The sequence below is a fragment of the Schistocerca gregaria genome, chromosome 8, assembly GCF_023897955.1.
Source record: "Schistocerca gregaria isolate iqSchGreg1 chromosome 8, iqSchGreg1.2, whole genome shotgun sequence".
Classification (NCBI taxonomy): domain Eukaryota; kingdom Metazoa; phylum Arthropoda; class Insecta; order Orthoptera; family Acrididae; genus Schistocerca; species Schistocerca gregaria.
Window position 1 is genome coordinate 53,427,778 of NC_064927.1, and position 23,554 is coordinate 53,451,331.

Consider the following 23,554-nt stretch of genomic DNA (forward strand, 5'->3'; position numbering starts at 1 on the left):
AAGTAACGGCGCTATACACAGCCTTGAAAATGACGTCTGTGATGGAGGTGTATTCCAGACAGACAGCTCTAATTTAATTTGTTTTGACGGAACACAGGCGCTTCTACAACGTCCAAGAAGACCTGTCATCATCGTAACAAAGTACGCAAACCCGTCTAATCTCCCACATGCTCGTTGGCCGCACACAACTTTGTTTTGTGCAATGTTGGAACGTCCGGACATTCCCATTAGAGCTGACTGATGGATCACAATCCGTTTTGGTTACATTTGGCTGTTTAGGCCTAATGTTTGAAAGTGCATATTTAGCGTTATACCACAAATTTAAGTGCATTTGCTAATAGTTTACTTACATATTAGTTTCCAAAACATATTTAGTGTCCTTTTACATCCGTATTTAATATATTATCGTTATCACTTATTAAATCTCTTAACTACTTTCCAAACTACCATGAATACCAAGAGTGTAAGCTACAGTACGAAAGTTAGTTCAGGGGTTTTGTGCAGCTGTTGTGACAGGTGGTTTCATCAGGGAAATTGTAGCGGCGTGGGAGTTGGGGAAGCAAACGAGACTCTTCCATTCTTTTGCAGGGTTTGCTCAAGAGATAGGATTATAGATGAACAGCAGGAGAAAATTAGAGTCCTTCAGGCTGATTTGTACAGAGCGAGGGAGGAACTGAAGAGGTTAAAGGAGGACGAAGGTAAACAGCGGTGGGAAGTGGTAGCTGAAAACAGGGGCCACAGAAAGAGAACAGTGTCTGACAGTTTCCCAATTGGCACAACCAATAGATTTGCCTGACTACCACAGCTAAATAAGGAAGAGGCTCCAGTAGAAGTAGATGTAGTTAAGATGCAACAGAATCTCACTAGGAAACCAAGTGTTTCAAAAAAAGTAGAAAATAAGAGGAAACTTCTGTTGCTAGGTAGCAGCCATGGAAGAGGTGTGGGCCAGATTTTGCAGGAAAAGTTAGGTGACAGGTACCAGGTCACCAACTTTTTCAAGCCAAGTGCATGTCTTAGCCAGGTGGTAGAGGATAGAGGTTCCTTGTGCAAGGGTTTCTCAAAGCAGCATCATGTGATGATAGTGCATGGAGTGGGAAACAGTATTGACAGGGCTACAGTATTGTGTGTGACCTGGTGAAAATAGCCTCTGGAACGACCCATACCAGTGTTGGGCTGGTGCCTGCTTTCGTGCGGCATGATCAGCCCCAGCTGAACCGCTCTGTCAGGAGAGTAAATTTGGAGTTGGATCTGTTACGTAGGGCGGCCACTCTGTCAGACATTGGATTGATTCCTGTGGAGGCTATTGATAGGAGGGATTTCACCAGGCATGGCTTACACCTCAATAGGAAAGGGAAGGGTAAACTGGCAGGATTGTTAGCGAATTCCACAAGAGGGGACACTAGTACTCATGGATGTACCTCTTTTTTAGACTAATACCAGAGTCTAATGATAAGTTCAGGCAGGCAGGTGCTAAAGAGGTCCGAAACTAACAAGTTTCTCACAGCAGTAAAGTAAATAATAATGTTATCATATTTAACCGAAATATTGGCGGATTAAAGAAAAAAGTAGATCCTCACTAAAGTAAAGTATAAAATAATGTTACCATTTTCACCAAAACATTCCGGGATTGAAAAATAAAGTAGATGTGCTCCTGGTTTGTTTGGATGACATTGAATCTGATAATGTAATAGATATACTATGCCTGTCTGAGCATCACATTGTGTCTGATATGGAAAGGTTAATATCAGTGGTTATAAACTAGCTGCACGTATGAGTAGAGAGAATAAGGTGAGAGGAGGAGTTGCCATTTATGTCAAACTTATCACTGTGTAGAAAGCTTGGATACAAAAAAGTTTTGTCTAGAGAAACATATAAAAGCATGTGCCTGTCAACTTAAAGTGAAGTAGGGTTCTTTTATAGTTGTAACAGTATGCAGTATATAGGTCCCCTCAGGAAACTTTGATTTATTCCTGGAAAACGTGGATGCCTTGTTGTGCTATCTGTCAGACAGGGGAAAGCAAAATATTATTTGTGGGAACTTCAATGTTGATTCACTGAAAGAGTGTAATAGGAAGAATGACCTGGAAGTCTTGCTCGGTTCTTTCAATTTGACATCTGTCATTAATTTTCCTACTCAGGTAGTAAAGGAGAGCAGCACATTGATAGATAACACTTTTATAGACCAAGATAAGCTTAACACATCAATTCTTGTCCTGATGAGAATGGCCTTTCTGATCATGGTGCTCAGCTAGTTACACTGCATGACATAGCTCCATTCAGTAATTCTAAACTACCCTCCAAAGTTGTGTGTTCAATTAATGACTCAACAATTAGAAATTTCAGGGAAAATCTTCAGCAGTTAGAGTGGGATGAGGTATACAAGGAACCCGCTGCTAATTTAAAATATATCTTATTTCATGGTACACTTGTAAGAGAATATGAAACTGTTTCCCAAGAAAGTAGTTAAATCTAATTATAAGAAACCATGCAAAAAACCTTGGCTTACTAAAGGAATGAAAATATCTTTAACCACAAAAGGGAACTGTGTCTAACAACAAAAAGAGTAATGACACAGAAACAGCCAAATATTATAAAAATTATTGTGCTACATTAAGAAAGGTTATTAAAAAGACCAGAAGCATGTGCATCATGCCTGAGATTATTACCTCTGCTAACAAAATCAAAACAATTTGGAATATATTTCAAGGGAGACTGGGCAACCAAGAGTATAGGATGACGGCTTCACCATCAAAGCGGATGGAAGCTTGATAAGCAACAAGCCAGAAGTCAAAAACATTTTGAATAATCATTTCTTAAATGTTGTAGAGAAAATAGAATCTAAATGTTCATTAGAAGAAGCAAGGCAGTTAATGGAAGAGGCCCTACCCACACCATTTGATACAATTGAAATTCCACCCACCTCTCCTGAAATTAGGAAGAATAAACTCTCTCAAGAATAAAAGCTCACATGGAATTGATGGCGTTACCAGCAGGATAAAAAATGCTTGTTCGCAAGTGAGTTTCTTAGCTACATATGTAATAACTCTCGGAAGCCGGGTATTCTCCCAGATAGACTGAAGTATGCCATTGTTAAACCACTGCACAAAAAAGTGGATACGTCTGATGTCAACAACTACTGCCGAATATTTCTTCTAACTGCCTTATCCAAAATTCTTGAAAAAGTAATGGATTGTAGAGTAGCTTCACACCTTTGTAAAAATAAAGTTTTAACAAACTGTCAGTTTGGTTTCCAGAAAGGTTTTTCATCTGAAAATGCTATAAATTTTTTCACTAATGAAATATTAAATGCTCTAAGTAACAGGACGTCACCCATTGGGATTTTTTGTGATCTCTCAAAGGCTTTTAATTGTGTAAATCATGGGACAGCACTCAAATGGTTTAAATCATACCTAACTAGAAAACTGCAGAAAGTTGAAATAAGCAGTTCACATAATATGCAAAAAAACTGGTGATTTCTCAAACTGGGGAACAATCAAGAATGGGGTGCCACAAGGTTCGGTCTTAGGTGCTTTTCTGTTCTCAATATATATTTATGACTTGCCATTCTACATTCAGGAAGATGCGAAGCTGGTACTTTTTCCGATGATATAAGTATAGCTGTCACACCCAACAGACAAGAATTAACTGGTGACATTGTAAACAATGTTTTTCAGAAATTGTGGTTGTCTGCAAATAGGCTCTCATTAAACTTTGACAAAACACAGTACATACAGTTACACACAGTAAATGGAATGACACTATTAATAAATATAGACTTCGATCAGAAATTGGTAGCTAAGGTAAATATTTAAAATTTGTAGGGGTATACATTGATGAGGGGTTGAAGTAGCAAAAACACACGGAAGATCTGCTGAAACGTTTGAGTTCAGAACTGATACTATTAGTGTCATTGCAAATTTTGGTGATATACAACTCTGTAAATTAGCTTACCACGCCTATTTTCATTCTCTGCTTTGGTGTGGCATCATATTCTGGGGTAACTCATCATTGCTGGAGCTCATCCTAAATTATCCTGCAGACACTTATTTAAAGAGCTAGAGTTCTTCACTGCAGCTTCACAATGCATATATTCACTTATGAAATTTGTTATTAACAATCCGAACAAGTTCAAAAGTAATAGCAGTGTACATGGCTGCAATACTAGGAGAAAGGATGATCTTCACTACTCAAGGTTAAATCTAACTTTGGCTCAGAAAGGGGTAAATTATGCTGCCACAAAAGTCTTTGGTCACTTATCTAATAACATCAAAAATCTGACAGGTAGCCATACGGCATTTAAAAGGAATGACGATCTATGGAACAAATACTAATCTAATCATCAGTGTTGGTAGTGTTGACACACTCGTGCATCAGTCGGGGTACTCGAAGGTCTGTACCTGCTGGGTTCCTCGCAGCCAAATGGAAGGTCATAAAAAATAACGACGGACAATATGCGTGTAGTTACTTGCATGTTACGAAAATGATCGTGACAACTTTTTTGTCGAACATCATCAGAGGCGATGAAACACGGATTCATCAGCACGAGGCAGAAATGGGACGGCAATCCACGACACACTTCCTCTCCTACAAAGAAAAAGTTGAAAGCTGGTAGAGTCATGGCTACGGTCTTCTGGGACAGTGAAGGGGTTACTCTATTTGATGTCCCCCCTCATGTTGCAACTCTGAAGTGTACTGTACAAGCCTCAGGATGAAGAAACGACCTCAGCATATTCGTCGCCACAAAATTGTAAACGAACCTCTCTTTCTCCATGATAATATAAGGCCTCATATAAGGCTGCGTACCCGAAAGGGGCTCACAAAATTTTATTGGACTGATCATTCTCATCGACACTATGATCCGCTCACACCCCCGACTTCCATCTGTTAGACCATATCAAGTATGCACTGCGCAAGAAGCAGTGCGTCGGAGTTTGTATTCAAAATATAGGGGAATAATATTGTGTACTGGAGTCTTGAACAGAACCAACGTGCTTTTGGAAAGAAATAAAATGTGTTGCACTACTTATTGAACCCGACTAGTAGCTGATTATATAGACAGATCGATTTAGAAATTTCGTCGAACCTGTTATGAGAAGACAATGAAAGGATTGTGAGATATAAGATAATTGTCTGCAGTGATGGTGTATTTCAGAGCAAAGACACATTTAAGGAAAACTCAGAAACATTGAAGGCTGGAAAATACAGAGACGTAAAGAAGTGGGATAGGGTGACGAGTGGCTCGCCTCGGGCTCACCTAGTTTCAGCTGGTGACTCGCTGAGCAGCCTGGTCACTTCGATGACGTGTTCGAGGTGGTTTCTCATCGCCTCTGCCCAGCCCCGGGTAGACAAGACCTGGCGGTTGGCGTTTATGAAGGCGACGGCCTCCGCGGCCAGCTCGGGGCAGGAGTGCCTCACCGCTACGACAGCAGCGGCCGCCGCGTTCTCGACGTCCAGCTGAGCGGCCATGTGCCGCTCGCAGGCAGCCTTCAGCGCAGTCAGGCCGTACTTATCCGCAGCCGCCAGCAGCTGCGGGGCCGTGCTGGCCAGGCGGGGGGTCTGGAGCGTGTACATGTAGGCCAGCAGCTGCCTCATCACCGGACCCTCCACGTCGGCGATGCGGACCCGGCCGCTGGCGGCCTCCAGCATGTGGTGCTGGAACATTGCCGCGAACACGGGGCTCCTGGCGGCCAGGACGGCGGCGTGCGCAGCCAGCCGCGTGTGCCCCGCCTCCAGCGTCACGACGGCGCCGTCGCCTGCGTCCAGCAGGCCGCCCAGGTCCGCCGCCGCGGGCTCCTGCCCCTCGCTGACCGCCGTCATCGGGGCCGGTTCTGGAACACGGCGTCACTCACCGGGGATTCTCACCATGCACGTGTAGGCCCGTACGAAGCAACAGCTGTTAAAAAATAACGTAGTCTACCACAGTGTATTTTTAACACCTTGATACCTACCTGTGTAAAACTCTCGCAAATGATTCTTCCACAACACATCCAAAATATTCCACATTGCTGCAGTAGGTCAGTCGATCCCTCAGTTCCGTACTATCTGCCTACAAAACAGTGTCGCTTGATAATGAAGTCTTACTGTAACTGCACTAAACCACTGTCCCTCATAACCTCTCTCGTTACTTAGAAAAAAAAAAACTACATTTCGTTTCTGTAACCTGTATTAGCCGGCCGAAGTGGCCGCGCGGTTCTAGGCGCTCCAGTCTGTAACCGAGCGACCACTACGGTCGCAACTTTGAATCCAGCCTCGGGTATGGATGTGTGTGACGTCCTTAAGTTAGTTAGGTTTAATTAGTTCTAAGTTCTAGGCGACTGATGACCTCAGAAGTCAAGTCGCATTGTGCTCAGAGCCATTTGAACTTTTGTAATCTGTATTACTTCGCTCTTAAGTGGTTCTGCTAGTTGCCTTGTAGATTTACATAGTGGACTAACCAATTGCTACCAAAGTCTGGGGTGCCTTGCTAAAAAGCTGCCGTACGGCAGTAGCTGCACTCAGACTGCAATGTCTTTTCAAGGTAAGCGAGGTGTTGAGCCTGTCATTAATGAGGTGTCCCCCAATTGACTAAGATTTAATTTTATTCTGTACCCCGAGCCCCTACATAACACAAGTAATGTCACCAGTTCGCAAAACTCATAATCAGCATTCCTTCATAGATACCGCAAAATTCCTTCTAAACCGAAAAGGGCCTGAGCCATATCATCCAATCCTAAGACTCATCAGTACTAGCCTGTTTCTGCGGTACTGTGGTTTCAAAAATGTCAACAAAAATATGTAAAATCATTTTTTAACAATACACACCAGTGATATTATTTTCTAAATGTTCTCATACCTTCTTTTACAAGATGGGCATTTTACATCGCCGGAAAAAAGTAGTACATCTGGAAAGATAGGGTGGAGGAATAGTAGATGTACTGATAATGCTTTCAACGTCGCCTGTCGACAGACAGCATAGTAGTACATCTGCCAGAGCGCCATCTGCGTCTACCCTTTAATAGGGAATGCTCACAGCCAGAAGTCTCAGTGTGCTGCAAAAGTGTGAAGGAAACAGACGAACATGCAACTGAGACGCACTCGTGCCCCTACAGCCAACTCGGCGAATTCGAAGGTGTTCAAATTGTGGCCGTCCAAGTGGCGGAATGGTCCTTTCGGAAAATTTCCACACAAGTATTGCGCCACTAGCACACACGCCTTCCACGCACATCATATTGCCAGGACAGCAGTGGCAGGTCGTACAGAGACGTCGGCGCAGAACAGAGGGCTTGTGAGCAACACGAACTGTTGGAAATCGGTTGATAGCAGTCGGACTACAGGCTCGCGAACCTCTAGCCCGTCTTCCACTCACGCCACAGCGTCGACGTGCGAGGCTCACCTAGTGCCGTCAGGAGGATCACGTTGCAGGTGGAACGGCTCGCCGTGGTCTCCAGCGATGAAAGCAGATTCTGCCTGCATGCAGGTGATGGCCATCTGCACGTGCGACGGAGACTTGGTGAGTGCTGTCTCATAGAGTGCATTCATCCAAAAAAAACTGGCCCTAACCCAGGCCTGGGGTGCGATAAGCTACCACACTCGTTCGCCTTTGGTGTTTCTGGAGGGGGCGCTAACGAGCGCTCTATACCTGCAGAATGTTGTTAGAACCGTTCTCCTGCACTTGGCACAAGAAAATGCTCTTCCAACAGGACAACGCTCGCCCAAGTACCACCCGTAAATCGCAACGTGTTCTGCAGGGCGTGCACCATCTTCCCTGGCCACCACGATCGCCGGACTTGCCTGCAAACGAGCACGTGTGGGATACAATGTGACGAGAACTGACTCGTGCGACTCGTCAGCCAACAACTCTTACAGAACTGAGTGAGCAGGTCGATCAGCCATGACATAACGTACCCCGGGACACTGTTCCCCACCTACACGTCCGACTGGTGCCAGAGTCAGTGCCTCCATTTCCGCCTCTTGAGGCTACACCACGTGATAATATGGGTGTCTCAGCATGAGTCAATACCTGGTACCATTTCATGTGCTCCATATGCAACAATAAATCTTGAGTAAATTGGAAACTTCTACAACTGTGTTCGAATTTTTGTTCGGCAGTGTATATATTTGTAAGAATGGTACAGCAAAGAAGCGATCGGATGTAACAATGTATGGAGGAGAACTGAAAATAATAATGCATCTCTGATTTGATTTGATTTCAACAGGATAGCTAAAACAGCTTAGGTCTAACCCGCCACTGCCCACACCGAAACTAGGTTTATTGTGCGGTATCACTCCCTGTATACCTAGTAAAGCCAACCAGTGCCCATAAATAGTGAGAGGAGTCCCTCTGTCAGTTTTCTGTTAGACACAATTTCTTCGGGTCTAGTTGTCGCGAAGATTCTGTATCTCCAATGCCATGCATTCAAAAATTAGGTGTGATGCAGTTTCTTCACCCTCATCACAGATCCTACATTTAGCGTCCTCTTCCATTATACCTATTGTGTGTAGGTGTTTTTTGAAGTTCCCATGGCCGGTCATTACTCCGGTCATGAGTTTGATCTCTTTCCTGTTCAATCCCAGGATTACAGACCTTCTTTTAAAACATAGCTTGGGCATAATTACCTTACCATGTTTTTGTGTATGGACCTTGGTCCAATATCCTACGTGCTGTTTCCTAAGCCAGTTCCGTAGTTCTAATTTGATCATAAACTTGGTGATTGTCAAGACAGGTCCCGGTCCTATAAATGGGGTTGTTGCCCCCATCCCAGCCAATCTATCGGCTTGTTCATTGCCACAGATCACTGAGTGGCCAGGGACCCACACTAGGGACACCCTATTGCTTCCCCCTAGCTCCACCAGAGCCCTGTTGCAATCTGCAACAATTTTAGATCTTGTTGCAGGACCTACTAATGATTTCAGGGCTGCCTGGCTGTCTGAATAGATGTAGATGCTACGATCATTGTAGCACCTACCCATATTCTCCTCCACACATGCCCTGATTGCAGTAATTTCGGCTTGGAATACAGAGGCGAGTTTCCCTAGAGAGATGCTGCTCTCTAGTCTTGGCTGAACCATGTACAACCCTGCCCCAACGCCTTGATCTGTTTTCGACCCCTCGGTGAACCAAACGATGTCCCTTGTACGGTGTCGAACTGTTTTTTCCCTCTGCTCCCTACTTCCAATTATTATGTTGTAAGGCTTGTCGAAGCAGTTAGTATTTATTATATAGTTGGTGGGCATTTCCCCAGCGATACCTATATTTACCTCACTCACTATGTTAGTGTGTGATTCTGGATAATTAAATGAGACCCAATTTTGGCCAGTTTTAAGTCTGTATGCCCCAGCTGCTGCCTCCATCTTAACCCAAAGATGAAGTGGAGGCATGTCCAGCATGGCTTCCATTCCAGCGGTTGGTGTGCTGCTAATTCCGCCCGCTATGGCTAAGCAGGCCAATCTCTGCACCTCAGTAAGCTCTTTAGCAGAAACCCGCTGTTCTACCGTCTTCCACCACACTACAGCCCCATAGGAAATCCTAGGTCTAACTACTGTGGTGTACATCCAGTGGATACCTCAGGGGTTTAGGCCCCAGTTTTTGCCACAAGCCCTCCTAGTACTCACTAAAGTGCTTTTTGCCTTGGAGCAGATACTCTTAATGTGAGGGGTCAAAGTTATCTTCACATCCAAGGTTACCCCTAGATATTTCACTGTCCCCTTCACAGGTAGAGTTTCATCGAAGAGCTTTAGATTTCAACTTGCATGCTGTTTCTTCGTAAGTGGTACCACAACAGTCTTCTTAGGATTAACTCTCAGATCCTGTTTAATGCACCATTTTTGCACTATGTCCAACCCTCCTTGTGCCATATTCCTGACTGTGTCAGTGAGTTTGCCAAGTATTACTATGGCAAGGCCATCTGCATATCCTTGGCAGAAGCAATGTCTGGATTTTAGTTCCTCAGTGAGTTCATTCACCAGTAGATTCCACAATAGACGAGACAAAACACCTCCTTGTGGACAGCCTCTAGTGGTCTTAATTACCATCTTTTCAATCATCATCTTCCACTAAGCATGGCTCTGGTCCACTTACATACAGTGGTCTCCAAATCATGCACCTTTGCTGCCCTTACCAAGGAATCTGCTAGGAACTTACGCCCCTGCAGCTTTAACCCAGAAGGCTAACGGAATTCTGTCTTGCAGTGTTTGCCAATGCAGTTGACTCAGCATCTCCTTGACCTGTCTGAGATGGCAATATTCAAATAATTGCCTACACACGGCCCAATCTGAAGAGACCTTCTTCTCTCTGACGAGACCATCCTGTACATCTTTTTGGTTCCCCCCATGGTACCTTGCGTTCATCCCCTACTTCAAGCTGTAGTTGCCAGTGCTGACTGTGGTACGACTTGCGTCGTTTCTTGGGCCAGTAAGGCTCGAGAAACTTATTGGGAGTTGAAACAATTTCCTTCTTGCGTATAGCATTCACGATTCGCTCCTATCCTCTCAGACTGCCCATACACGAGCTGTCCACCTGCAGCGTTGTCTTCTCCACGTGATATCCGAGTATTTGTTAAAAATAGCGGTGCTTTCCATTGTGGCCTGTTTTCCGTTCTCAAAGCAAGAACACTAGCGACAATGTCTTTCGTGCTTTCTAAAGACATCCTGTTGTGAATCCTTTCCTAGATGCTTTCCCAGGCATCAGGTGCGGTGTTTGTGTGTGTTTTCTAAACCTGCTGTTAACTTTATTTTGTGCGACTCAACATTTTTCTTAAATGCGACTTCCTTGTATTGGTTCTCTAAGAGTGGCCACGTGAACCCCGCTACGCTAAGACGTTTCTTTCCATTCCATGCAGGTGTGAGTCATAGAAGCTCGCTTAATGGCGTAACGTTAGCTGTGCGCTGTCATAAACGACCAGCTCTGGGCTACGCTAATGGTTCCTGCCTCCCCGCTGGTCCCTCTTGAAATTCGTTCCATGTTCTACTTCCCTCGACGGCTGGGGACTCCCTGCGTCTGCTTCAGTTCAAAGTGATTGTGATACTACATGACTGTTAACTTGCAAAGTAGGGAATGCTTGCTAGTATGGAGTTCATGTCGGTCACGAATGAATGATTACTCTCCGTACTATGCAAATTAGTATCACTTTACTTGAAGCAGGACATGTGTGGTAACAAAGTGCTCAGCTTCTATATTTAAAACAGTATGTTAAGGAGCAAAATTATACCGCCACCTTGTGAGGAACACGCAGGAAGAGATACAATCACGAGTTGTACAACATCTATAAAGAAGACAAGTGAATCATCCAGATTGATGTGGGCTGGGCACGTAGCAAGTGATGCAAAAGTATTCAAGAAATATAACAAAGAAATCCAGGAGGACAGAGACGTTGTGACGGACAAAAACCTGGTGGGAAGATGGAGTCGTCGAGCATCTCTGAAATGTTGGTTACAGATACTGGAAACCTCTAGCAATGAACCTACATAAATGACGAAAAATTGTTGCTCAGGTCTCACAATGAGCTGTAAAGCTACAAATGGAGAAGAAGAAATAAAAGAAGAAGGAAATGAAAACGCACGAAGTTACTTTTATGTCTGAAGATTTCTCTCAACTGAGAATGACACGATGTTTTCTGTTTCCTAGATACTCCTCATTCCAGTCACACTGCTTGTGTGACACTCCTCACACACATATTTTGCTCATTAAGCGGCAGTGGGGAACTGTACCGAAGGCCTTTCCGAAGTCAAGGAAAGCGGCATCTACTGCACCTGGACGCCCTTATCTAGTGCTTCCTGGGTATAGTGGACCGACAGAACGAGCAGGGTTTCAAACGATCGCTGTTTACCGAACCCACGTCGTTTCCCATCGAGTTGATTTTCGATCTTCAGCACTGTCATAAGTAATGAGCATAAAGAATGTCCCAAAATTCTCTTACAGACTGACGACAGAGACATGGGGCTACAGCTTTACATATCTGTTGGACGATCCTTCTTGAAAACGCTTCGCTCCTGCAGCGATTCACGGTGCACTGGTGCTAGAAGACGGGCAAGTTCTGTCGCATACTATGTAGAGAGTCGTATTTGTACCCCGTAACGCCAGTGGCCTTTCCTCTGTTGAATGATTTCAGACTGGTTTACATCACGTGGTTACTTATTTCTGTATCTGCAGTTTTGGCTTCCGTGTAATGATTTTGAAAAGGAACTGCAATGCGACATTTCTCAGTGAAACAGTTACGTTTAGTATTTCGGACCTCTCTGTGCTAGCCTCTGTTTCGATGACATGGTCAAAGAATGTCTGGACGAATGACCTCGATCCGATCGTTGACTTATATTAAGTCCAAAACTGATTGCGATTTCCTGTCAGATCGGCTGATTCAACTTATCCTCACAACATTGTCAATGCTATATATAAAATTATCATGGCGATATTTCAGGTAAATTGAGAACTATTTCTAATCGGTTCTGATAAAGAGAAACATCTTCCTATCTTTTTTTATCTTCCTGTTTACAGCCTTATTAAATTATGTTGTAGTGATCTTATGATCATTGATTCCCTCCTCTACGGAAACTGAGTCAGAATGTGTGGGGCCGTTTGTTACCAGTAGATCTAATATTGTTTTCGTGAGTCGGTTCACCGATTATATGTGCTCAAAGCAACTTTCGGATAAGGCATTTAGAATAATTTCAAATGATTTGCAGTTCTTACCACCCGCCTTAATCCCATGACGCTAACAGTCTATAGTTGGTAAGTTGAAATATTCACTTAGTACGTTAATATTATCTACGCTAGTTGGGAGATATATACCAAATAAATCAGTAAGAGATAGTACTTATCTCCCATTGAATACAAAACTGATCGGAACATTACTGCAAAAGCAACGAATAAAGCACGCCAAATTTAAAAGAACGTAAAACCTCAAGATTTTCGAAACTGTACAGAAGCTCGAAATTTTGCGCAAATGCTTCTGATAGCTTCCAAAAGGAAACTGTCTAAAAATCAGGCAGAAAATCTGAAGAGATTCTGGTCATAAGTACAGTACATCAACGGAAAGACCCAATACCTACGCGTTAACAATGGTGATGTTACTGATGACTATGCTAATAAAGCAGATTTACCAAACACGATTTTTCGACACTTCTTCGCCACAGAAGACGAAGTAAGCATTTCAGAATTCGAATCTAGAGCAACTGCCAACATGAGTAACTTAGAAGCAAATATCCTCGGTATAACGAAGCAGCTTAAATCATGCATAAAGTCAAGGCTTCTGGTCGACATTGCGTAACAGTCAGGATCATTTCACTGTATGCTGATACAACTGCTCCACACTTTGAATCATATACAACCACTAGCTAATCGAAAGATCCGTGCCTAAAGACGGGAAACTTGCACAAATCACACCAATACCCAAGAATGGAAATATGAGCAATCCGCTGAATTACCTCGAAGAAACCCAAATATTGACAGATAGTTAGTACAGATTCAGAAAATATGGTTCATGTGCAACACAACTAGCTCTTTATCCTCATGAAATAATGAGTGCTATCGACAGGGGATGTCAAATTGATTCCATATTTTTAGATTTCTAGAAACCTTTTGACAACTATCATCCCAAGCTACTTCTAAGCAAACTGCCTGCCTATGAAGTATTACCTCAGTTGCGCGACTGGATTGGTGATTTCCTGTCAGACAGTTCGTAGTAATTGATGAAAGTCATCGAGTACACAGACGTGATCTGGCGTTATCCAAGGAACTGTTGATGGACCTTTCTGAGCAGCCCTGTCAGAGTGTTTGCAGATGAGGGTGCCACTTACTGCGTTGTAAGTTATCAGAAGATCAAAACCAACTGAAAAATAGTTTAGGCCAGATATCTGTAGGGAGCGAAAAGTGGTGTTCAACTCTAAACCATGAAAACTGTGAAATAATCATTAGCACTAAAAGATATTCGCTAAATTTCGGTTATAGGATAAATCACACAAAGCTAAAGGCTGTAAATTCAACTAAATATTAATAGATTACAATTACGAATAACTTAAATTAGAACGATCACATAGATAATGTTGTGAGGAAAGATAACCAAAGACTGTGAGTTATTGGTGGAATGTTTAGAAAGTCTACCAGGTGTTGGCCCTACCAAAGAGGCCACTTACACTACGCCTATCCGCCCTCTTCTGGAGTACTGCTGTGCGGTGTGGGGTCCACATTAGATGTTACTGACGAAGGACATCGTTTTGTCTTATCACGAAATAGGGAAGAGAGTGTCACAGACATGATACGTGAATTGGGGTGGAAATCGTTAAAGCAAAGGCACTTGTGGTTGTGGCACAATCTTCTCATGAAATTGGAATCACCAAATTTCTCCTACGATTACGAAAGTATTTTGTTGGCGTCCACCTGTATAGGGAAATGTGGTTATTACAGTAAAATAAAAGGATTCGAAGCTCACAAATAAACATGTAATTGTTCGTTTATGCCCCCCGCCTTTCGAGGGAACGACAGAGAAGTAGCTTGAAGTTGGTTAGATGAACCCGCTGCCAGGCGTTTAATTGTCAGTTGCAGAGTAATCACGTAGATGTAGACGGAACATCACAAAGACATTTACATACAATACTCCCAGGTTTCGTCTCAAATGTTCCGGCACCACCGCTCCTGAAGCAAAAGATCTCTAAAAGCTTACGGTGATCATGTTTGGCCGACGTTTAACACTAATCTTCAGCCAAATTATTTCACTTTCGGAATCTGTACCAACCTCACTAAATATTGTCGTACATTTTGGCGCTGTGACACGCCTCCAGCACTGGAGTGCAGACTTTTCCAGTCTGAATTTAGAATTTAATTGCTACTAACATGTGATTCAAGCCACGTTTTTGGTCCTAATAATATGTGCGCATTGTTAGCGATTGTAAGTGAGACTAGTTCCGGAACCCTTAGACAGTCTGTCGTGCAGTTGTCTCTATATTAATATTCTATTGGTCTGACCTGTCAGGAGATATACGATTCTCTTTGATTATTTGGGATAGTACACTATCCAGTCACATGTATGTGACCACCTGCTGAAAGCCCAAACAGCCACAGTTTGCAGTATCGACTGCAGTGACGCTTTCAGGAAGAGTGTCGGTGAGGTTCTGGAGGGTACCGACAGGGTTGTGGCGCCACACCGTCTCCAGTGCCGTGGCCAGCTACAGCTGCCCTGATAAGTTTCTCGGATGAGGGTTCATTGTGCGAACAGCCCGATATAGTTGATCCCACAAGTTCTCCACTGGGCTTACATGAGGGGAGTTTCGTGGCCAAGGGAGTACGGAAACGTCCTGGTGCTCTGCGAACCACGCGCGTCCGCTGCGGGCTGTTCGAGACGTCGCATTGTACTGCTGGAAGATGCCGTCGTGCTGAGGAAAAAGAAATTGCATGTACGAGTGGACACAGTTCCCAACGGTTGATCAATTGTGTCGATCAACTGTGCCTTTCAGAATGACGAGATCGCCCAGGGAAAGCCACAAAAACATTCCCCAGACCACGAAGCTCCCTTATCCGGCCTGGACCCTTCCGACTACTGTTGCAGGTAAGTGCACGCCAACGACCATCAGTCCGGTGGAGCATAAAACGTGACTCGCCTGAGAGGTCCACGTGTCGCCACTCAGTGGCCGTCCAGTTGCGGTAATGACGTGCGAATTCCAGCATTCGTCGCTGATGAACAGCAGTCAGCATGGGCGCAAGGACCAGGCACCTGCTGTTGAGGCCCATATGGAGCAGGGATCAGTGAAAGGTCATTGAGGAAACACTATTGGTGTCTCCTCAGTTCATCTGGCCGCTCAGTTGCTCAACAACTGTCTACCTGTTCGCCCTTACACACCTCCACAGTCGTCATGATACATAATCTAATGCCCATGGTGCACCACAGATAAGTCAACGCCGGTTTTGGATAACGCCATTTTGCTATACGTGGTATACTTCAACCAGAGCGGCACTTGAACAGTTTACAAACTAAGCCGTTCTGGAAAAGCTTGTACTGTTGGCCCGAGAGCCAGTGACGATCCCCATTTTAACTTCAGATAACTGGCTCCGTTTCCGCATTACGACGACGACTGCACTGTTTTCCGCGTCCCACGGCGTACTTTACATACCCTCACTGATAGTGCTGGCGCTTGCCGTCTCTGAGTGGCCGTTGCACGTTCACGTCGGACGTACAAGGTGATCACATTATAATATGACTGGACCGTGCATTTTCCCTGTCTGAAATCATAGCTTCTGTACATTTCTGTAGCCCAAAATATCTACATGTTCATAATTTAGATTTGCACCCCCTTGAGTTGACCTTGCTTGCAGCTAAAATTGTAGGATATCAGGTCCGCCCATTATGCAAAGCACAGTTTTCTCTCAGTACCCAAACAGGTTTCAGCATCACTGTACCATCAGCAGTGGGCTTTCGTTTTATTTATCCTGTAATTCTACATTCTCAAAGGGCCAGGAAAAGAAGATGACACAGAAAAATCCAAAACCACCCACCTTAAAATCCCTACTTAAGTTTCACAAGGATACTATCCCATTAAGTCCCGTCATTAACTTACCAAATGCTGCATCCTACCACCTAGCCCAACAGATACACACGTAACAGAAAAAATTGTACACTTTTGATAACAACAGGAATCTAGAAAACTCAAAGGAGTTAATCTAAAGAATCAAGAACATACTAATACCCGACACAGTAAACCTCATATCAGTCGAAGTCACATCAATGTACAGTTGTATTCCAGTAAGTGAAACAATCAACATCATCACACAAAGATTAAAACAACAAGGAAACACACCAGACACACACATCAATGAAATAACAACATAACTCATGACCATAACACCACAAACCTATTTTGTGTTCAACAAAGAATTTTATTCTCAACATGAAGGACTGCCAACGGGATCACCAATCAGTGGCCTCCTTGCTAACATATTCATGAACAACCTGGAGAACATGATCTTCAGACACATAATAAAACCAAAAAACTACAAAGTTATATACTGGTACCGTTATCTCGATAACATAAAATGCCTAATTAATGATCCACATACACACATAGAACATCTACACAACGAAATAAACAACTTACACCGAAAAATTAACTTCACATTATAAACAGAAACTAACAACATTTTCTAGATCTCAACATACATAAAGCGAACAACACACACAACTCCACAATATTCAGGAAACCGACAACCACAAGCACCACCATTTACAATCTATCAAACCGCCCATTGACACCAAAGCATGCAAACTTAAGATTCATGCAACATAGATTAAACAGACGACCCATGAGCAAACAGAACTACACACAAGAACTAAAAGCAATAAAACAAATAGCAGTAGAAAATCGTTATGATACCCATATGGTTCACAAGTTAAGTACGAAAATATGTAAACAGTACAAAAATGAACATACCATACACACACAAATTCTCACCCAACATAGAACAACATAAACCACAAACAATGACCACACACCAGATACAACAGAGCAACAACACACACACACACACACACACAAAACGAAATGGCACATACTCTCCTACAATGAAAAGATTGCTCATAGAATAGGCAACATATTAAAGAAACAGGGACTCCAAATAGTCCCCTAGAACTTAGAACTACTTAAACCTGTCATCAGTCCCCTAGAACTTAGAACTACTTAAACCTAACTGACCTACGGACATCACACACATCCATGCCAGGTGCAGGATTCAAACCTACGTCCGTAGCGGTCGCGCTTTTCCAGACTGAAGCGCCTAGAGCTGCTCGGCCACACCGGGAGACCAACATAAGAAACATCCATGGACGAATTTAACAAATCAGGAATATATGAACTCACATGCAACATTTGCAAATCAGTGTACATAGGACAAACATCCAGAAACTTCAAAACCAGATATTCAGAACATCTCAGAGGTTTAAAAAGGAATCGCTCCCATAGCATATTTGCTGACTACATTGTAGCCCACAATGACCACCCAACTACGATAGAAACAGACTTAAGAATATTAAAACCCAGCCAGAGCCTACACAGCAAACTGACTATTGAGGAAAACTTCCACATACAGTAGGCAATAGTATAATGAAAACAGGTCTTAAATGAATAAATTACACTGTGCAAGGGCACACTATTTAACACATTTCCTTTTCGGTGTTCATTGGAAGACAGTAACGCCTTGAAACATGCACGGGTTTGTTTACGCTAAGTCCCTTTCTAAAGTGCTCAATCCCAGGCACAAGTTCTCCAATCGTCCAAGGGCTTGCAACACAAACTACCAAATACGTGATAAAGGACACGAATGGATCATAGTCATGAACTTCGCAAGCTTATTTCAGGTGACTCGTGTTTCTTCCGTCAGTCATTTCTTTTTTTCGTTGTTCAGCGTTTGAGGCTGGAGTGTGGTTTTGATGTAAGTACAAAAACTAACGGGGCTATTACAACATACTGTTACAGCTCATATTGTAAACATTGACATTTTAGCTTGTGATAGTGATAAAATTGCGAAGCAATGTGTGGTTATTTCATTATTTTCATTAGCACGTTTTGAGGTTACGTCTACTGAGTGTGCTTTCGGTTAATATGGAACTATTGAAGGACACATTTGTGTCATGTTGGCAACAATTTTGCAACTGTCAAGAATGGCGGAGGCAATGGTAAGTACCAACTTAAAATTCGATGTTCTTTATTTTGTCAATATGATTACGTCGCAAAATGTTGTTATATAACTGAAAAAGATTTTGAATAAACCCAAACAAATTGGCCACAATGAGACGTTATTCGCTGCACGTACGATGTGATTTTATAAAATTATATACCTGTAATCTTTCGGGAACGATAAAAACCAAAGATGAAAGAAGAGGTGTGACTAGAAACTTTAATTGTAAAGGAAATAGGGGATCAAATTTTGGAAAGTCACTCAGAGTACGTTAAGAAAAGTACGTTAAAAAATTCACCATTGACGACACTGGGACTGAATGTCCTAATAGGAATCAAGAATAGTCATCCCCACCTACTCAGTGTCTCCTAACAATTGATGCTATTGCGTTGTTCTAAAGACACGCTAAAGCAAATTCAGTCGAGTGATGAAGGTGGCATGAAGGCAGCAGCAACCAAATCTTATCATGAAATGGCTGTCACTGAGAAATGTGGGAAAAACACTTACAGTACTTTAATGCGCAAAAAATCCACTTGAGCGTCAAGCAGTCTATGTGTATGAAGAATGGCGACGTCGGATCTACGTCGCACATCAGTCATGGTACGAACATTTAAAAAACCGAAAGAAGAATATATAAAAAGCAACTGTATGCTCTGTGATAAAACCAAAGATTGTTTACGTGTGTGTGTGTCTCTGTTGGTTCTTCCTTGACAAGGAAGTCGGCCTCAAGAAAATTGCATTTTCAACCAAAAGTAGTTATGACAGATGACAACAGCGCAGAAAGGTATGCCTTAAGAGCCGTAGCTCCAAACAGTAGGTTGCTTTTATGCGCACTTCATGCTAATCAGGCTCTGCGTTGATTGTTGTTAAGTGATCATGAGGTTATTAAATACAATCGACAACCACGTATGAGGAATTTACAAACTGTAATGTATATCAGTACATAGCAATCAGTATTTCTCATTTATGTAACGAAAAAAAAGTGAAGAAAAATAAAAACCTAAAAAATCACCAAACAAATTTGTGGAGACGGAGTCAGGAGTACTGTTTAGCATATTGTATCGATAACACTAATAATTACTATAACTCCTCAATCCGAATTTTTACAGTCGTAGTATAACAGCAGCCTAAAATTTTTAGTATTATCGCGGATACCTTTGAAGCATAACAAAAGAATAGGTTGATTGATTTTTCTAATGGGAGAGCGATAAATCTTACGTCAGCATACGGAAAATTTTGTCAAGGAAGTAATAATGTTATGTGGATGACAATAGTTATTTCGTCAAAGAGAAGACTGGTCTGTACGTTGTTGCCTGTGGAATTGCAACTGTGATTATCTATATGGAACTGGGGCCCGTTTCTTAAATTGTTCTGTAGGGAAAAAAAGGGTATGGGGTTGTACATACCAGATCGATGTATTTAAATAATTCTTACCTTCAAGAATTTGCAAAATACGCTCTGGGTGACGAATTTTTGTACCAGATGAAGTAACAGACAGATTTAATGTTCCAATAAATAGAGAGGATGGCAGAACAACTATCAGTAATGGAAACTTTGACAATACTTTCTGAAATATTAAAGCCCAGTGGTACTGATACCTTGGAAAGAAATTCAGCCGCTGAATACTCCAAGTTTCCATCCGATTTGTCGTAGAGACAGCCAAATATTAAGTCATTGGCTTTCCGCAAAAAGAACCGGAGAAAATCTCGGAAAATTTATGCATAACCTACATCGATTTTTCGCTGCGAAGAAAGGGGTCTACCACGCATCGATGGAATGGTTCACTGAGGGTTGCGAGCTAAGCCTGAATTGACGAAAGTAAGAGGTTTCCACTAAATCGCATCAAACACTGATAATAATACCTTCTGCCGAGAAAACGATTACTTAATATAAAATATATTGTTACAGTTTTGTATCTACTTTCTCAAGCTAGTCAAGTTACAGCTTATATCGAGATTCACGAAGAGTAGGATCTACAGGACAGAAATTCAACCTATAGTAGTGTACGGAGCAGAAACATAGACTGTGAACAAAATAGAAAAATTAAACTCCTAACATTTCAAAATGCCAGTAGGGGATGAAGAATACTGGGCAAAATGGGAAAAAGTGCAAATGGCAGGAATATTGTGTGATTATAGCGAGGAGACTAAAGCGGTTTGGGTAGGTAACGCCAGGACACGAAGCAGACATCAGAGGCAACAGACTGAGTGGTAGACTAGAGCTGAGATGAAGTGAAGGGGAACAGAAAGGATGTGAGTACGGTGGGAGTAGCTCGAGAAAAACGCGTGGCCCCTGAAAGGTGGAGCAGAGGCCAAAGACCGACTGCAGTTTATGTGGCCAACCTAGAAAGTAAATAATGTACCAAGTTATCTTGATGGTCTCACGTAACGAATACGTCACTGACTTTAGTTTTATTTCTATCCTATATAATACACGAAATGCTTAAAGACTTTCCCGAGCCTGATTACCATGAAGTATACATAAAAGTAACCTGCTGTTTGGAAATACGGCTCTTAAGGCATTCCTTTCTGCGTTGTTATCATTCGTCACGACTACCTTAGGTTGAAAAAGTTTCTGGGAATTCCCGAAATAAAAGTACCCCAAAAGAAACACAGATTTGAAGCGCTCAGTCACTGTGCGCGGTAATTGTTAACCCGTGCACGATTGGAAGATGCGAACGTTGAATCGAAAACGAATTTAGAGATAGAATTAGCGTAACAAACTCTTGAGTGTTACTAGCCAAAATTGTCTTGTATTGAACACTGAGAAGGAAATATGCCGAATGCTGAAACGTGCAAATCAAAGGGCGTTGCCACATGAGGTATCTGAAGTGACCCTCCATGACACAGAGATGTGAAAGAATCCGTCTCAGGGCCCCATGCACAGGGCAGCAAAGTGAAACCTGTCGACCGCGCCCACACTGCTTCCAGTCATTTTGAGACGGAGACAATTCTCCTTGCGTCCATGCACGATAAGCGTGAAGAGCAATCGCTAATGAACTTTCAAGTGGGTGAGGTATTGTCTACTTAATGAAGCCAAAGACGCAGTACTGACAAGAAAGATTTCTATTTTGTTTCAATGTTTCTGCGGTCTTTATAATCATCGAGGTTTATAGTTACACCAAGACGTGCTGCTTGTACATTGTAAAACAGAAAAAGAAGACCCATCACGACGGTATTATACGAGTGGGAGGCAAAACTGTTGATGTGATGTACATATACAGAGAAACAAGAGACTAAAATTTAAGAAAAATTGGATTATTTACTCAGAAGAAAGAACTTCACATACTGATCAATTCAATAACGCATTGGTCCACCAGTGGCATTTGCCGAAACATTTATTCGTTTCAGCACTGATTGGTAGAGTTCTTTGATTCTCTCTTGAAGGATATCGTGCCAAATTTAGTTCAGTTGGCGCTCTAGATCTTCACAATTCGAGCTAATTCGATGGCCTGCCCATAATGCTGCATACGTTCTCAGTTTGGGAAAGATTCGGCTACCTAGCTGGCCTAGATAGGATTTGGGAAGCACAAAGGCAAACAGTAGAAACTCTCGCTCCCGGGTTCGATTCCCGGTGAGGTTAGGGATTTTCTCTGCCTCCTGATGGCTGGGTGTTGTGTGATGTCCTAAGGTTAGTTAGGTTTAAGTAGTTCTAAGTTCTAGGGGACTGATGACCGTAGATGTTAAGTGCCATAGTGCTCAGAGCCATTTGAAACATTTTTAGAAACTCTCGCCGTGTGCGGGCGGATGGACATTGTCTTACAACAAATCGTGCTGTAGAGCATCGTCGGCATGCTGTTCCCCGCTCTGTTGTCCACAGCGGCCGCCATCCTCGGCGTACACTTGAGCTCGACAGTGGCCGCCCGCACACGGCGAGAACTTCTGCTGCTTGTCTTCGCGCTTCCAGGGCCCTATCTAGGCCGCCAATGTATCGTATCAGCGAATTGGACATAATTTGTCACAATGTCCCTAAGGACTTCCAAGAGCTCTGTCAATCAATGCCAAGCCGAATAACTGCTTGCATGGTGGTCAGATTTGCACCTACCCTTTACTGTCTTGATCAGTTTGTGAACCTCTTCTCCATAAATCATTGAATTTTTTCTGAAATTGTAATCAATTGTTTTTCTGTACATGTACATCACATCTAGCTATTTCTGTCCAATTTGGATAATTCCTTGGTGGTGGTATGGACAATGTGCCTATAAAATGGTGAACAAAATGACTCTCAGTACATGGTCCCTATGTAACTGAGAGAAGGCTTTTGGCAGATTGGTCTGTGCTTACTGACCTTCACTATCAGACTGCAAATGAAAATGTTTCTCAAATGAACTAAAAGCTCTCAGTCAGAGAATATACAAAATTGGTAGTGTACTGCTTGACAGAGTCACGTTGATTAATCTGTAGGAGTAACTTTACAAAATAATGTGAAATTGAATGAGGTAGTAAAGATAGTAGGGAAGGCAAATGGACAACTTCGGTTTACTGTGGAAGTTTAAAAAATGTGTCACTCTGTAAAAGAGACTGCTAATAGAATACTAGTGTGATCCATTCTTCAATTTTGCTGGAATATTTGCGATGCACGGCAGGTCAGATTAAAGGAAGACATTGAAGATATTTAAAAGCATGCTGGTAGACTTTATACCAGTAGATTTGACCATCACACAGTTGGTAATGAGATGCTTCATGTACTCAAATGGAAATCTGTCAAGAGGAAGGACATTGTCTTTGTGGAGAAAATTTAGATACCGGCATTTCAGACTGACTGCAAAACTATTCTTCTGCCACCAGCGTACGTTTCGCTTTGGGACCACGAAGATTACATAAGATAAATTAGTGCTCGTACGGGGACATGCACACACTCGTTTTCCCCTAGCTCTGTTTTGCGAGGGTAACAGGAAGGGAAACGACTCCTAGTGGTACA

General features: G+C 42.7%; 1 protein-coding gene across 11 annotated transcripts in view; it reads right to left on the reverse strand.

Moving 5' to 3' along the window:
• The window catches only part of LOC126284645 (poly [ADP-ribose] polymerase tankyrase-1-like), a 77,210-nt gene that overhangs the window by 52,376 nt on the left and 1,280 nt on the right, over positions 1 to 23,554 (reverse strand). For 7 of the 11 annotated variants that reach the window (XM_049983728.1, XM_049983730.1, XM_049983725.1 and 4 more), the window contains exon 2: positions 5,255 to 5,828. In XM_049983728.1, coding sequence (XP_049839685.1) covers positions 5,255 to 5,817 — 563 coding nt within the window. In that variant the 5' untranslated portion in view covers positions 5,818 to 5,828. Of the gene's footprint in view, positions 1 to 5,254; positions 5,894 to 19,141; positions 19,281 to 23,554 lie in introns of those variants that run through there. The other 4 variants (XM_049983724.1, XM_049983726.1, XM_049983731.1 and 1 more) reach the window with 4 other exon arrangements.